Source organism: Hesperophylax consimilis, chromosome 21 (genome assembly GCF_061612785.1).
Source record: "Hesperophylax consimilis isolate HC1 chromosome 21, BYU_Hcon_1.0, whole genome shotgun sequence".
Taxonomy (NCBI): domain Eukaryota; kingdom Metazoa; phylum Arthropoda; class Insecta; order Trichoptera; family Limnephilidae; genus Hesperophylax; species Hesperophylax consimilis.
The window spans coordinates 528641-546343 of record NC_142856.1 but is presented as its reverse complement, the minus strand read 5'-3'; the positions used below and the strand labels follow the sequence as shown (position 1 = coordinate 546343).

At 35.4% G+C, this 17703-nt stretch overlaps 1 protein-coding gene across 1 annotated transcript in view; it reads left to right on the top strand.

Annotated features, from left to right (window-relative positions):
* The first annotated feature begins 1537 nt into the window (after nt 1–1537).
* The window catches only part of LOC149413459 (endoplasmic reticulum metallopeptidase 1-like), a 39332-nt gene continuing 23166 nt past the window's right edge, over nt 1538–17703 (top strand). Inside the window, exons 1-10 of the mRNA XM_089644559.1 lie at nt 1538–1643; nt 2776–3002; nt 5343–5522; nt 7312–7468; nt 8085–8212; nt 8333–8461; nt 13105–13225; nt 13657–13811; nt 14336–14483; nt 14716–14853. Coding sequence (XP_089500685.1) covers nt 2781–3002; nt 5343–5522; nt 7312–7468; nt 8085–8212; nt 8333–8461; nt 13105–13225; nt 13657–13811; nt 14336–14483; nt 14716–14853 — 1378 coding nt within the window. The 5' untranslated portion in view covers nt 1538–1643; nt 2776–2780. The remainder of the gene's footprint in view (nt 1644–2775; nt 3003–5342; nt 5523–7311; nt 7469–8084; nt 8213–8332; nt 8462–13104; nt 13226–13656; nt 13812–14335; nt 14484–14715; nt 14854–17703) is intronic.

Sequence of the window (17703 nt, the reverse complement as noted above, 5' to 3'; positions counted from 1 at the left end):
AGTGTATAATTTACGTTTTATAGAGCATGTTTTTTTATCAACTAATGGTTTTCTCAACCATTGGTTTTATGAATAAAAATGGAACTTTACTTTTCAGTTATTATATTATTATTATTTTAATGTGATTCCGCAGGATTTGAGGAATGTTGTGTGACTGTTTGAAAAAGGAAGATATATATTTTTCAATTAAAAACAAAAAAAAATAAAAATTTCCACACTACATCACTGTCATTGGCATTGCTTTTCGTGTTCAACAGCTGTTATAAGCAAGTTTGTCGAAAAGCGTATTCGCTCTTTCGCACACACTAAATAATAATAGTTAAAAATGAGACGAATGGTGCTGGGCCATTTCTTTGTGATTGTAAAAGTGCGCCAATATAGGTACACACGTGCATTATTCAACGGAATTCGAATAAAATATTGCCAGATGGGTTTTCAAACTTTGACAAAGGATACAACAGTGGTGACATGTGGTGAAAATATGAATAATATTTTTTTTATTAAAAAAAACGTTACCGGACAGCAAAGTGCACATAAGATTTTTTACTCCAAATTATGCTAAGGAATAGCTGGTTAAAGTTTGTCGGTTACGTGCCTATATACCCTGTATATATTAGAGAAGATCCTAACGGCCTCCGTGGTTCGACTGCGAATCCAAAGGTCGTGGGTTCAAATAACGGCGTACAATATTCCACAGAATTTGAGGAATGTTGCCGGGCTGTGTGAATTAGGGAAATTGAGAAGATCCTAACGGCCGCTGATTCAGAATCGATTGGTTGCTTAAACCAGATCTGGGTACATCCCCATCTTCCTCTTAAATTCTCCATCTTATTTTAAAATTTAAACCTGCTAAACTGCTTTTGCATTTTATCAGCAGGTACATACAGACAACAATTCATACAATGACATGGTTAAGTTAATTTATCAGAATAGAAAAAATAAAAACATAGTTGCAGTAGAAGCGTTATATATCAGACAAGTACGATTGAAACAGTCACATCGAAAGAATATCCATATTTAGCATACATAAGTAGGTACAATTTACTAAATATTTTTAAGTTCCATTGTGAATTCCAATTAGCTATACAAGGGCCTCAGTAGGGCATCAGTATATATCATCTGTGTCCAATAGCAATTTTCTTAGATTATATTTGACTTTAGTGGTACTTAAGGTATTATTTTTGATTGAAATTGGTAGATTGTTAGACATCTTAGGCACAATGTAGTTTGGAATGTAATTCATACGAGTATTAAACAAAATTTTAAAAAAGATAAATCTTTATTTTTTATAAACTTAAAACAATATTTTTGAAAGCAAGGTTGTTTAGCAGCGGTGATTCTTGATTTTTGTTATCTTTGTTATCTGCCTCTGTTAGGACACCAGTTCAAAATAATTAAAAAGTTTTTAACTGTGTTTAGTGCGAAAGATGTACTTGACGTTGATATCTTTTTATTGTTAATTAAACCAAATAAGCATAAGTTATTGATGTTGGTGAGGTTTGTAAATTGTTCCTTCCACCAGTGACTAGTAGTTACGGTAGGTAGCAGTGCGGCAAGGCTCACATATTAGTGAACGACATTACTCACGAGAAAGATAGGTGAGATCATTTGAAAAGACCAGGAAATATCTCATTAAATCCACGGTACGCAATTTATTTTATAATAAAAATATTTATTCAGATCACTTTGAAATTCTTCTTCTTCATGAGCCTTCTTTTGTATGCCTTTGAACATAGAAATTCCTGAAAGTTGTGCAGTTTTGTCGATTCTTGGTGGCTTTGCGCCTATCCGAATCTGGAAAATCTTTTCAGCCCATCCCCTCTGTGATGACGTCATTTCAATTCCAACTATCTGTTGCGAATGCGGAGCCAATACTCTCTGTTTTGTGCTTAAATTGGCAACAATGATTCAAGATACCAAACCGGTCTACTGATGGAAGCATCGGTCTTGGCAGACCATACCATTGCCCATGCAATTGCGTTAGTTGCTTCAGGTTAACTGTCCTCCGCCCTATCAGTCCTGTAAGATGGGAAACCATTTGTTAGTTTTACGTACAATCCATTATTGATTTATGTGCACTAAAAATAAACTCCACACCTACGTATTGAAATTTATAGTAACAGCATTTTCCTATTGAAATATGTTTGTAATTTGTTAACTTATTGTAAATTATCTTTTGTTAGCCCTTAAACAGAAATAGTAAAACAAACGAATAATTGTAAATGAATCGAATAGTTCTTAAAAATATTTTAGATATTTAATTTTTTTATTCGTATGATGGACATCATCATGACGAACGTTAATTCACGAATTAATTAGATTGAGCGAAGACAACAGGACTACATATTTAATATGGAGAAAAATAGGTGGGAAGTATTATTATTTGTATATAAGTTTTAAATTAGCAAAATGTTTTGTTACGTTAGTAATTTGACTGATGGCCTCTGAACTCTGACTGAAGGGGTAAGGTTCTAGACTTACAATCCGGAAGTCGCGGGTTCAAATCCGAGCGTGCGCAAGTATTTGATTAATTTGTGTTATTTCACAAATTATTAATTTGATCTCTTCCTCATCTCCTTCCTCTCACCACTACCTTCAGCCTCACGTCATTGGGGGTGCCAGTCTCCTGGCTCCGGAAATGTTGCAGGCCTCCCTGTGGGTATTTTACCCATTTTCTGGAGCACCCACTATAGTTTACATGATTTTGTTATGACGGTGATGTTAGGTTAGGTTAGGTTGCCGTAGGTCAAGTAATTAAATCGTTACAATTTTTAGGAGAGATGTCCCTTGGCAGCCAGGGCTTGGAGGTGGCTATGAACGAACTGGGGAAGGAACGCATTCCCTTCGGCGACAAGGCGCGGCCAGAGAAGACGAGTCAGCACAGCATCCACTCCATCTCTTGGAGGTGGCCCGTGTTCATATTGCTGGGAGGATGCTTAGCCTTCTACATTGTCCATCTCATCGATCACACTCTACCAACAGGAGTCACTGAACAAGAAGCGGTAACTATTATTTTTAGTGAACATTATGCAATTTACTAAAACAGTAAAATTACTTCATCAGTAAATCCACAGTAGCTGTGGCCACCTCCGTGCACTCTTTCTTCAAGGGACCTTCAGGGAATCAATGAGGAATGGACTCATTTCTCATGGCACCCTCTGGGAACTGTCGGGGAGTTTCCATTTCCATGGACTCTTCGCTCTTGGGGCCTTCAAAGAACCAAAACAAAGAGGGACTTCTTATGGGAAAATTCTTACCTCTACAGGATTCTCCTGGGAATTTATTGAGATATTTTTGTTTTTTTCATATAGGTCTCTGTTAAGTGCTCACGGGAACTATCCGTACACCGTCTCTGTTTTAATAATAATAATAAAAACACTGCATTATGCTTAGCAACATAGAGACTGAAATGCGTAAGGAAAACGAACGACAGAGTTGACGTACAGCTTGACTGGATTGTAGTAATTGATTTTAGAGAAGAAATTGTGTTTTTTATTTCATCAGTTGTGATTTGCTTAAACTCGAGCTTCTTACCCTGCTCAGGAGGTTAGTTTATTTGTGTTGCTTCATCAGATTGCGTAGCTTGCTCTACTAAATTCGATTCTATATTTGTGAAAAAAATATTGGCATATTCTAGAATTTGGTCAGCATTATCTTTTGTAGTATCTAAACATATGTATATCGTATCGATTTTTTTTGTTTCTTGTGTAACTCATCTCTTTTTCTTATGCAGTTTTTAAAATTCTGTGTGATCCATGACTTAAAGAGTAAATTTTTATATGAGTTTTTCCTTATAATTTTTATGGTATCAGAGAGAATGGTATGCGGAATGAGTTCTATGAAATAATTCCATGCTTATCAGTATTGCCCATACTTTTAGTTTTTCCAATCGGTACATTGTAGATTGTGTTTAATGACATTCCAGTTGATATCTGTTCATTTTTCGTTGTTAATTTAGCGGTCTTTTCATTATTTTATTTGTTTTGTTTATTTTTATTGAAAGCGAAGTTGTGTAATGATCGGTGATAGTTGAGTTAAATACAATAGTTTGAGTCATTTCATTGAAAGCGTAGTACGTTAGCGTTGTACAATGATCGGTGATAATTGAGTTAAATACAACAATTTGAATAATTTCATTGAAAGCGTGTTGTATAATGATCGGTGATAGTTGAGTTAAATACAACAGTTTGAGTCATTTCATTGAAAGCGTAGTACGTTAGCGTTGTACAATGATCGGTGATAGTTGAGTTAAATACAACAATTTGAGAAAATTATTTTGTTTTACTGATAATATGGTCTATGCAATTGTCGTCCACTTTTCGAGTAGTGTCATTTATTAGGCTTTCCAGTCCATTAGAAGCTAAAATCTGCAGATATTGCAATCTTTTGGACATTTTCTAGAATATTTATATTTACATCTCCAATATGAAATACATTTTAGTGTCCTTTAGTAGGCAGAGTTCCTCGTCTACGCATTTAAGGAATGGGTCTTGTTCGATCGATAGATTGCCAATAAAGCCTTTTCTTTACCGATTTTAATTATTATACTGTTGGAATTTGTAAAAATAATTTCGTCAACACCAGCTTTTATTTCGTTTTAAATGTACATAATTACACCATCATTTTGTTTTTTGTTATTCAAACTTGAGTAGGTTGTATATCCAGCAATTCCCAAATTCAAGTATTTATGGTTTATCCAACATTCAGTTAGAATTATTATATGAAAATTTGTATAATTTTATCTACGTAAATTTTTTTTATTTTTCAATGACAACTCCCTTTCCTCCTGTACTTGCCATTTTCCGTTATTTATAATTTTTGTAAGCACTGAAACCGTTGCGATTATGACAATGTGATTTAAAAATATATAAATAACCACATACTTACCTAATTTAATAAGAAAAACAAATCAATCTTACCAATTCTAGTGTTTCCACCATCTTGGTACGGGAACACCCGATGATAGGCAGGAAAACAATTTCTTCGGTTTTTCTTCAAATCCGTTTTATATTAATATAACCACAAATATTACTTATTTGTAAAAAGCATTAACTTTGTGGCTTGTCATAATTTACAATAAAAAAAGATAAATTTGTTTTTTATTACAAATATTATTAACATTTTATTGGTAGAAACCTTCTTTGAAATGAGTTTTCAAGACTTCCAAATATCTGGTTAACAATCATGACCAGCATACTTGTAGTCAATTGTCGAATATTGGAGCCATTTTAATTAGAGGTTTACCTATAAGAATAATAATTGTCTTTTAAAACGTTGAGAAATGAATCCAACCTGCGGCTCCCATGATAATGATCTTGATGTTATTGAATCGTATGTTTCAGTTGGCAAACAAGCGGTTATTCAGCGGCGTGAGGTCTCGGAATACTCTGCGCAGACTGACCAGCCTGGGCCCGAGGGTGGTGGGCACGTACCAGAATAGGGTCCAGGCGCCAGCCATCCTGCAGGATGAGCTGAGGCTAGCCAAGCTGCAGGCGCACAGCTCCCAGTCGCTGCATTACGAGGTACGCTACAGTGACTAATGCCACATTATCACTAATAACAGGAGTCGGGGCGCCAACCATTCTGGAGGACGAGATGAGACTGTGCTCCTAGTCGCGGCATTACATGGTACGGTTCCACGATATTTCATCAAAATGACAATTAAACACAGTTTTTGTGGTTTTCCATAGTTTTGATGGTCTCTGGAAACCAATTGCCTTTTTGCATTAAGGGTTTTTATATATTTGCTTTTCTTTAAAAATCCTGACTCGGTAAAAGTTAGTAACTACGTGTTTATGCAGTTGTTGAATAGTAAAAATAAAATTCTTATTTTGACTGGGACAAGCATTAAATATTCTCTTTCGTCTTAGCTGCATCTTTGAAACACCTCGTGTACCATCCTTTTACTTTCACTTAATTTTGTTTACTTAATATGTAAAATTACAATGTAACGATTATTAACCTATTATGAATACAATACTGCCGCTAGTTGCGCGTTAGGTTTTAAAATTGAATAGCCTTAAATGTGTACCATTCACCCCCCTTTGCCCCTTGTCCCCTTTCCGTGATCCGGGCCAGAGACAAGGAGTATTGTTATCAGTTGTTATCGTTGCATCTTACCCGCGAACATTTCGTGTCATATTAAAACCCGCATATGTTTGAACTCGGCTGTGATTATTTTGGAGCACAATCGTCCAGTGAAACATTTTTACCCGCAGCAGTGAATGTCACTGTGTTTTTGTTTTGTGTTAAGTGTTAATGTTAATTGTATGCAAACTGATAAGAGAAAAAAACCAGCGGCTTAAGGAGAACGAGACCAGGGTAAGTCTTTGGCCTTTCCTACTCATTTTCCTCTTGCAAAACACTAAGGCAATTCGATTCGTTCGTTTTTGTTTGTCTTAGTCTATATCGCATCCGCAATACCGCAACCCCCCGCAAAATTGCGTACGAAAGATTTCCGCACAACCAGCCGCCATGGGTGGAATCACAGAATCCTCTTTGAGAATCTCAATGACAATATAAAAAACATTTCCTAAAACAATAGTAATTAATAAAAAAATAAAAATAAAATTATAAAATCAGCCAATTGCTTCATTTGCAAAAATGTATATCGCAAACATCCAGTAGGCAGGGAGCAAGCTTATCTTTCTAGCCAAATCACAAGAATGTTATCAACTGCATCTTAAGCTCATATCCCACTTTTTTATGAATTGTTTGGAATTCTTTAAAGAATACTTTAGTATATTATTATTACCGAGATGTCTCTTTGTCGGCACCATAAAACTCAACTTAATTTAGCTAAAGTGTTACGGAACACATGTTCATCGATGCGAGAAACGCAAAAGTCAAAAACAAGACGACAAATAAATTAATAAATAGAACTATTATTATTTAGTAAATCACTAATCTCTTTAAAAACAGTTCAGGATTCTTTGCATGAAACTCCATAACTTTATCGCCCCACCTCGGAAACGTTAGTGAAATGAGGCGAGGCGATGCTGATCCGGTGCCGAGTTGATTATTTGTGCGACAGAAAACTCCAATCAAGTAGCCGATGTAACCAATGTAAACAATGACATTTATGGTTGAGAAAGTAAATCTCAGGTTAGCAACCGATGAGATGGGGTGATGAAGAACTGCCGGCTTTTGGTTACACAATACTCGCCGATCTGGGAGTGTTTTCATCTGGATGTTTCAGAGAGGATGATATCCAAACATGATGAAGAGAAATGTTTGTTGATAATTTAAATTATTTTGATTATCTCAGTTATAGCTTTAAATGGCAATGTTCGCAAGATATCTTATTTTCAGGTTCAAAAAGGTAGCGGAGCTTACACTTTAGAGTTCAAGCCGCGGTTCACCAATATATATGAAAATATCCAGAACGTGATTGCCAAACTAGAAGGGTCCGATCCATCACACAGCATTCTCCTCAACTGTCATTACGATACTGTTCCTACAAGCGATGGTAAGATTGTCGTTTAGTATTCAATGTATTCAGTGAATTTTCCATACCATAAAACAATATATTGCTCACAGATCACTAACACGTTGCAGGAAGAGTTAAAAGATTTACTGCACTAAAATTTAAATGTGTAGGCCATACCTATATGATATGCATGATAAATAGATGGTTTGAAACAACCCGCAGAAAGAAAAAAGCTAACTTGCAGACCACAGCAATTATGAAGCGCAGGGCCGGTCCTTTTCGGGCGCAATTTGAGCAGTCCGCTCCAGGCGCCGAATTGCCAAGCGCCAAGCCGCTGATAATTCCTAACCCCTAAGACATTTTAAAATTCAAATCATACGAATATTACTGATTACAGTGATCACCTACCTAGGCGTCTACTAGTTTTAACAAGGGGCGCCAAATTTGTATTCGCGCCAGGTGCCGTGTGGCTCAGGCCATAGAGGGTGCGCAGGGACAAACATCGGAATATTAGTAAGAACTGGAAAGAGGTCTTTACCTGGCAATGAACAAGGATTAAATAATTACTACACAAGTTTAGGTCTTCTCTAATAGTGTAGAGGTACTGTTAATATGTTGTGGTTTCACATGATAAACACAGAATTCGTTGTCTTAGGTGCATCTGATGCCGCCATAGCTTGTTCCGTGATGATGGAGCTAGTGAGGGTGCTCACGCAGTCCGAAGTTCGTCTCAAACATAATGTAATTTTTTTGTTCAATGGCGCAGAAGAAGTAGCACTACAGGTATGATCATATGTATTGGTTCTAAAAAATCAGATTGTAATTTAAAATAAATCAAATATAATATTGTTATTATTATAAATATACTTCATGTTGATACTTATGAGTATATTTGCATTGCAGGCCTCTCACTTGTTCCTGTCACACAGATGGGCCGAAACTGTTCGGGTATTTGTGAACTTGGAGGGAGCTGGACTTGGTGGTAGGGCGATATTGTTTCAGTCAGGGCCCGACAACGCTTGGCTCTTCAGAGTAAGAAAATATTTGACACAATTAAAATACTGGCGCCCGACGAGAATCGGTTCTCTCTGTAACTTTATTTTAGTTCCACATTGATGAGCACCAACGCTGGAGATGACAGCACATTAAGTCTGTGGTGTGACAAGCCTGTCGTTGAATTAATTTTCACTATTTTAAGCTCATATTTTTCTGTAGCACGAAAGTTAAAATTGCTCCCTTGTAAAACGCTTCATCTGGAAAAATAGGTTATTTCGAAAAGGATTTTCGAAAAAACTGATACCCACTATTGTAATGATCCTCCCTGTTGTGGACGACTCTAAAGATAAGACCTGCGTGCTTGACTAAATCTAACTGAATTGAAGCTGCTTTTATTTTTTTTTCAATAGTAAAGTGTGATGATCCTAACCTCTGCTGTCTAATTTAGGGGATGACTTACCTTCATGTTACCAAACCTCTTTGCAAACTACGTATGCATTTTCTAAACTACCTTCCACGAGCCCCTATGATATTTCACATAGTAAATTAGACCTTCGTGGCTTTATCGTACAATAGTCTCTGATATAACGTTGTGCATTTTATGTTTTAAGATATGGAAAGACTAGTATAATTTGTGTGTGTAGTAACTCCTATTCTTTTTGTTTTTTTTTTGTGTTTCTTTATTCATAAAAATTTAAATGATTACAGTTTTTTTTCTAGAGCCACCATACTAGGCACATGCCCGTATTATGGTAGTCATATTTCTTTAGATTACAATGTTAAGATGTTAGGATATACAGAAATAAGAGAGAGAAAAAAAGAAATAAAAATAATTAGAAAACATATGAATAGAATGGAATAAAAGAGCAGTTATTTTAATTTAATGACACGAGACATTCTTTGCAATAGTTTCTTCCCTTTACCAATAGCCAATTCAGAATATAATTTTATAAAGATGTTTAGTTTCCGATTTTCTGGTATCTACATTGAGTGAATTGAATATCTTGGGAGCAATATAGGAAAATTTTTGCTGGGCAAATGTTGTTTTTGTTGGAGGAATTGCCCATATTAGGTGTGACGAGTAACGCGTATGAATATTTTGTTGTGTTTTTTTGATGATATTTTTTTTCCATATGTATATAAGAATAGTCTTAATGTATAATTGACGAATATCTTTGATTATATTTTTTTTGGTAAGTGGCTCTGATGGGTGCGACGGGTGACATTTGAAAATTATCCTAAGCAATAATTTTTGAGTTAAAATCAAGGGACGGAGAATTGAAGATGCACAACCTCTCCATCCCACAATTCCATATCTAGCAATTGCTTGAAAGAGTGCAAAGTAGACACATTTTATTTTTTTTAGGTTAAGGATAGATCTGAGAGATCTGAAAATGTAGCATAATTTGCGGAGTCTTTTTGTAGTATAATTGATATGTGCCTCCCAGCGCAGTTGATCATCTATAATAAAACCTAAGTACTTGATTTCGTTAGCTATTTTTAGGTTCTCGCATGAGCAATTATTGTGAGGTGATGTATGCATGGTGAGATCTTGTGAGCATGAATGGATGGTAAGTTTATGACAGTTTTGAGGGAGATTGGGCTTACGTATGGAAAAAAGCATGTATATTCTTTTATCAATATTGAGAGTGAGGAGGTTGGCATCTAGCCATTGTTTTACTTTATTTATGCCATAGTTTGCTTTTTCAATGGTTTAATTCCAATTTTCATCTTCAAACACGATAACTGTATCATCGGCAAATGAGAGTATAGTGCCACCAGTATCTAAATTGCATAGTGTGTTTATATATATTAGAAAGAGAAGTGGGTCTAATACACTGCCTTGGGGAACACCAAAGGTGATTGGTGAACTAGTACTTCTATGCTCTTTGGCGGAGTTAATGATAGTTGACTGTGACATATTTGTTAGATACCTCTCAAACCATTTAAGGGTAATACCTTTAATTCCAATCTGCAAGATCCAAGAAAACAGCAAGGGTTTGGCGGCCTTTATCAAGATTATCAGAGACTAATTTAGTAAAAGCTGCAATTGCATCTGAAGCACTACGACTTTAACGGAAGCCGCACTGGTTACTTGACAGGATTAAATTTTCTTCGAGAAACTTATAGAGCCTTCGTTTTGCTGTTTTTTCAATTATTTTAGAGATCGGACTCAGCAAGGATATTGGTTATTTAAAGATATAATCGTTGAATGTTTTAGTGTGTTTGGGAAAAGGCCAGTTTGACAACTTAGATTTGTGATATGTTCAAGAGGTTTAGCGATGATTGGTTTGAGATGTTTGATTAGTTTTGTGGGTATGTTGTCAATTCCCGTAGAGTGTGTATTTTTGAGTGACGTGATGATATCAGTAATTTCTTGTTCTGTTGTTGGAGTAAGTTTAAAAGATTTAAATCTGAGATTAACGAGTGAGATATTATTTGCAAGATTATTTTCAGACATTCTATTTCTTTTTAAGATATTATTTGCTAGGTCTGATCCGATTGTGGAGAAGAATTGGTTGAAGTGATTTGCGATTTTTTCTGGATTTTCAGTAACATTTAGTGTTTTATTTGCAATGGTGATTTTATTTATGTGTGTGGTCATTTTTTCGGTAGAGCATATTTCTTTGATTGTATTCCAATTTTGTTTATTGTCATCAGCAGCTTCATCTATTTGCTTCCTATAGTAATCTTTTCTGGATGTGGAAGTTATTTTTTTACAAGCATTTCTGTATCGTTTATAGAATAGGAGAGATTCGTGATCATTGGGATTGTTTTTAGAATATTTGTGAAGCTTGTCACGGTTTAAGTTTGATTTAACGATTAATTTGTTTATTGTCTGTGTTGGAAGTGGTAGTTTTCAGATGCTTATGAAGGGTTTCGATGAGAGACCAACGAATGGAATTTTTTGAAGCTTGAAAACCACAAAAATGTTAATTACTATATTTCAGTTCTCTATAGTCATGTTTTGGTATGCGTTGGCCCATTCCAGTAGTTTTTTCCTCATATCTACAGTGAGGTGAGGTTTTTTAGCTGGCCGATGACCAATGAGGTTCTCCTCAGCCAATCTCCTCTGGACTGTCCTTTGGAAGACTTCGATATCTTCTCCGTTGATCAACAAAGGTAAGACGAGCCACACTCTTTTTGTGGTTATGGAGACAGACATCTCTGATGTTGCGGTCAGTGCGAGGTGTAGTGATTCGTTTTCTGCCACATTTCCCATTGTAACTACTTCAAGGGGCAGGTTTTGATTGATTTTTTAATTTATCCTGCTAACCACAGACTTTAAAATACCTGTGATGGCTGCTATTTCCCTTTGGGAAGGTTGAGCGTTTAACAATAGTGTCTTCATTTCCGTAAATTTTCATGAGGACGTGTCTGAAGACCTAGCCATACTAAAAAAACAAAACGTTGGACTCAATATATGCTCACAAATATGCTCTCGAAATATAACGTCTTCACTCTTACTAACCGGCGAACTTACCTTAACCTAACGACCTTGTACAAAATCTGTAACAACTTTATCGACTGTCCTGGCTTACTCAATCTAATAAACTTTAAAATACCACCCAGAACGACGAGGCTTAACGACTTATTCCATATTAGCCGGACGCGCACAAATGCTGGTGTCAGGGATCCAATCAGAAGAATGTGCGAATTGTATAATAAAAACCAAAACCTGAAGGATTCCGACATATTTTTACACACATATTGTACTTTTGGTAGGAAATTGAAATCTGATTTACTATAAAAAAAAGAAAATGTGTACTTACTTCATTCACTATACTCTTTAAGCAGTTTTTTTTAATGATTTATCTCTAAACTTGTATAAAAAATATTTGTACACTTTTATTTTACACTGAGCATTATCTATACACAATATAATTTTCTTTATACTTTACCTTATTTACATAAAAAAAATATTTAAAATTGTTATCTACCAGTCAATCAGTGAGAAATAGTTAGGATGCAGGCGAATTCTCAAGTTATTGTTTTAGAAAATTATCTTTTAATTACTGTCTGTATCTGTGTTTTCTCCTCAAATAAATAAAATAAAATAAAAATAAGGCAAAACTATTCATTGAAATAAGTTATGAAAAAAAATTTACAAAATTAGATAATTTTAAAATAGATAACTAATAAATACTTACATTTTTGTACAGCTTAACTGTTAAAACTCGTAAATATGATTATTATGTAAATTTATTTACCAGAACTTCAATCAAAGAAAAAACCTTATATTTTCGAGGGATGTTGCACTTTGCGAGTGTTTCCACTTCTTAAAAGTGTCGTGGTGATATAAGCAACCGAAATAACGAAGGAATAGCCATCATAATATCCAAGTTATTTAGAAGCACAGCCAAAGTAAACATAAAAATCAGGAAATATTAGTACTGTCCCTATTAATATAAATATCAGGCAATTTTTTTATATTCATTACTATTGCAGTTTTCTGTAGTTAGTTCGATAATCTTGGTTAGATGTCGCTGGTATCCTGTTTTCTTTTCGTATTGTGTTAATAATTTTATGTTATCGGGGGTGGTTTTTTCCGGGTGTGAAAAACTTGGGAATGTCCAAATCATCACACTTTCGAGTTTTTGCTATAAAATGAGACACTTGTTTTATTTCAATTACTAAGCCCATTCCGCGCCTCACCCCCATGGAATTTTTTGTTTCAGTACTATGCCAATTCCGCGCCTCATCCCCATGGACTTATTTTTGGTGAAGAACTTTTCCAGAGTGGATTCATTCCTTCAGACACGGATTTCAGAATATTTCGGGACTTCAAAGAGATTCCTGGTAAGACATTATTATTTAAGAATTACACAAAATACTTACATTTTACAAAAAAACAGTTCAACATTATGAAAACATAACATTATACGAAGAAACATGAGTATGACTGATTTATTGAAATCCTTTAAAAATATTAGTCTATTCAGAATATATCTGAACACATATTGATGCAGGTGTCCTTTTCCTAATAAACATAATGATAATATTAGAATTTTTATGAGCATGTGTTCCGACATCCTAATAATATTAAAGGTTAAAGTTATCATCCTATTGTTAAAGGCCTGCAATTGCGTTTTTAACAGGAATACGGATAATTTGACCAGTTTTTTAATAAATTAGCAATATTTTATATTACAGTAAGTTTTCTCGGTGTAATTACATCAGTTGAGACGAAGCCTCTGTTGTGGAACATTGTAAATGAAAATGGATTCCAGGTTTGGACTTTGCCTTTGGCCGCAACGGGAAGGTCTACCACACCGTGTATGACAAAGAGGCGTACATCCCACTGGGAAGCCACCAGCATTTGGGAGACAATATCCTCGCTTTGATCCGAGTCCTCGGACACGCTCCAGAGTTACTAAATTTAAAGGTTACAAATTCTGAAATATTTTAGACTGCGACGAATATAAATAAAGAAGTAATTGAGATTTATAAGAAAAACATGTTAAAACTGTATTTATAATTATCTAAAAAAACCGTGTTTTTCTAAATGGATCAACCGGATCAACCGAGTACCTATTTGATTGAAATCGGTCTTAGAAATAAACAAGCCGAATAAAGTTTTTGATTTTTTTCATGACGGCGGAACTTAATGTGCAAACATGATACATTGGAGCAGGGGCACAATGTTTTTCTTTTCCGTGGCCGATGGAAAATAAAACACGTTGTGGCCCCGACCCAATGTTTTTGCCTTCGTTCGATGTTTTGAAAACATTTGGTCATTGGTGACCCGACTTTGGGCGGCAGCTGCTGTTGATGTTATGATATGAATTAGGTTCTGAATGGAACAACGTGCTGAAGACATGGTATTTTGAGCATATTATAAAAGCTGCCCCCTGCCCCTCTGCCTTCCCTCAGCCGATGCCCATGCTCGTATTATTTCCCATTTCCCAGGAGCACAAGGACGGGCAGATGGTGTACTTCGACTACCTGGGCTGGTTCATGCTCAGCTACTCCGAGGAAGCCGGGATCGCTATCAACGTCACCGTGTTTCTGCTGTCAATCGTCAGTGTAGTCGTTTTCGTTGGACGCATGGCGCAATGTAAGATATTTATGACGATTATATGATTCACGCCAAAAATTGATTGTATATTACCAATGGATGGCAGAACATGGATAATTGCATTGGTAGCTTTTGAGCAAAAAGAAAGATATTTGGGCTGTTAATCATCCAATTAAAGTGGAATAAAAACTTCTTCAAATCCGACTCTCCAATATATTTTATGAATATCGTTTAAAAATGAGTTGGAAATAATAATTGTATTTTATTTTAGGGCAATGTCTGCCACAGAGTATGGGGAAAATGGGAGAGATCTGGGACAAGACAATCAAATCCAAAAAATTGAAGATAAACGATTCTATGTACGCGCATGTGGACCAAAGGAAGAAAAGTTCCAATCGTAGCGATCAAGGTAATTATTATGAATTCGTTTTTATTATTATCATTATCAATTACCTCGCATTAATATTAATAAACATGGAAATGGTTAAATTACTTCAATTAAACATAATATGCAAATTCATCAATGATCATAAACTATTATATTAACAAAGAAATGCAAATCGCAACAATTTTTATATTTTTACGTAAGATTTTTTTTGTGTGGTTTTCAAAAAACCATGAAAGAGGAAACAAACGGACCACTAACCCTTATGTGCCGAGAAATCCCCTTATATCCCTTTATACCCCTACCGCGCCGACCATTCCACAATAGATTCGCTAGAAGTTCACCCCACCTTTACCGGTTTCATTGTGTTTAGTAACGTAATGTCATACTAAAATATATTTTATTCGCCTGACAAGGATTAATTGATGACCACCTTCATGACATGATCCATTTTAAGGGACTTGGAACATAAATTCTACTGATGAATAATGCAATGAAAATTTAACATCAAAGTATTACCAACTTTACAGGCCTCATTTTCAATCAATTTTACTAACCTCCGTGTTTACCAAAAAATTCTTAAGCACAACATCTGTTGTTAAGCCCGATAGGTTGTTGAGTTGTAACGAAAAGCGATTCAATGTCGTTGTAACAGCTCCTAACAAATTTCGTGAGCAAATAGTGTCCTTAAGTGGATACAGTGCCGCCAATTCTTCTATTTTGGAAAATTGACATCAACACCACTGTTAAAAATCGCTACTTGGGAGGTATCTGTTAGGTTTGTACTTTCATCCAATGCTAGAGCATTAAAAATATGGTTCAAAAACTTGGTTTCTCCTTAACTCCAATATCGTTGAAACGCCTAGTAATAGGCTTATTTTTGAGGAATCAGTTTTCTTTTCTGGGCACAGAATTTCAACAATCTCTCCAAACTTTGCTTAAATATTTGACCAACTGAATATGGCTTAGATTTTAAACATGTTGACTCTTGAACCGCTCTAGTAAATATCCGACGTTGTGCAGAAAGTTTTCTTTTTAATTCATTTACTTGGTCTTGTCGAAATTGCCCTTCGTACTTATCAAACATATTTGCATTATTAGAATTGTTATACTCTTTCAAGACAGAAACATAATCGTTGCATATCAAGCATATTGGCTTTGTTTTAAATTCCAAGATAAAATAGTTTATACTTCATCTGTCTTGAAAACTTCTCAGTTCTTCTGTAACTCTTCTCTTCTTTGGTCCAACGTCTTTACTACTTGATGGCATTGTGCGTCTTTGTTTTTAACAAAAATAATAAAGAAAATGACATCAGTATTACATGACTTTCTGACAAAAGGATGAGATGCTTGTGGTGCATTGTAAAACATCTATAATGCCATTAAAAGGATCTGATTCGAGCTAATTCATTAGTAAAATAAAAATAAAGTCAAATCCTAATAAAAGGCCTTTTATTTTTTGTACTAATAAACTTAAATGTAGGTACTCAGACAAAAGTCAGTGGTCAGCAAGGTTAGTAATTTGGTTAGATACACATAATCAAACACAAAACAAAAAATTGAACTCTACAAAATGAAAGCCAAATATGATAGATTAATTTCAAAAAATAAAAGCTAGGTTTGCTTAAAAAAGTAGACAGAACTCGGTTTAGTTGTAGACAGGATACTCGGTTACAGAAACTTGTGTACGAGACAGTTATGTGTCATTGCAGATACTGTAACGATAGGGGAGCTGGACACACCTTGTCAAGAAATCAGCTTCGGGGAGTGTGGTGAAAAAATGGAGTGAAGCTACGTCAAAGTTCAGAAAAGAACTAATTTCTAAATCTGTTTTGACACATGAATCTACTACTAGGCAAAACTGATTTTAAACCGGGAAAGGAACTGATTCTAAACTGGAAAGGAACTGATTTTGCTACTGAATAAAACACTGTTAAATATTTCACTTGGAGACTTGGTTTTGGTTTTTCAGAAGAGTTGTTTCTTCTTCAGAAGTAGTTGTTGAACTGACTTGACATTGAATCTGGCTCTATAGATATAGGGCAAACTCGAGTCGGGTCCTTACTGATGGGAAACTCCCTTTTCATGGGGAGTGAATTAGTTAGGTTCTTTTCCTGTCGGCTGTTGGCCTGCCGAGGGGAAAGCAACTTTATGAAGCATTACCTCTAACTAGGTCAGTTCACTTAGTCCGACGTTATTAGAAATGGTTATTAAAAAAACTGAAAAACTATAATGTGAGAAGTAAGTATGTGAATTGTGCAGATATAAGATTGAATGAGAAGGAAATGGACGGTCTAAGCATAGACGAAACATGGAACCACATAAAAGTGTGTCTTTGTGAATCCGCTAGAGAGGTTTGTGGAATAAGTTCGCAAGGTAAGAAGAAAGGTGATGCATGGTGGGATGATGAGATTAAAGCACTGGTCTCAGAGAAGAAGGAAGCATGGTTATGTCTGATTGCGGCTGGCAGTACTTCCAGCGAAGAGAAGGATCGAGCGAAAGAAGTATATAAGGAATGTAAGAAAAAGTAAGAGTTGGAGTGAAAGAACGAAAGAAACGCCTGGAAGAGGAAGAAGGAATGAAAATGACAGAACATTAAGTTTTTTTAGCAGAAAGTCAAAAAGTCCCGGAGTGGCCCAGAAAACGGAAGCATGAAAGTGATAAAATCGAAAGATGGAAAAATGTTGACGAATGAGGAAAAAATAAAAGAGAGATGGATGAAGTTTTTGGAGGAAGTCTTCGAAAACGAAGTGAATGACAGTGATTACAGCAGCGAATCAGATATGAATGAGTGAATTTTACCAAAATTAGCATGGATGAGATAGAAAGCTCGATTAAATGTACGAAGAAGGTAAGGCTGTCGGTTTCGACAAT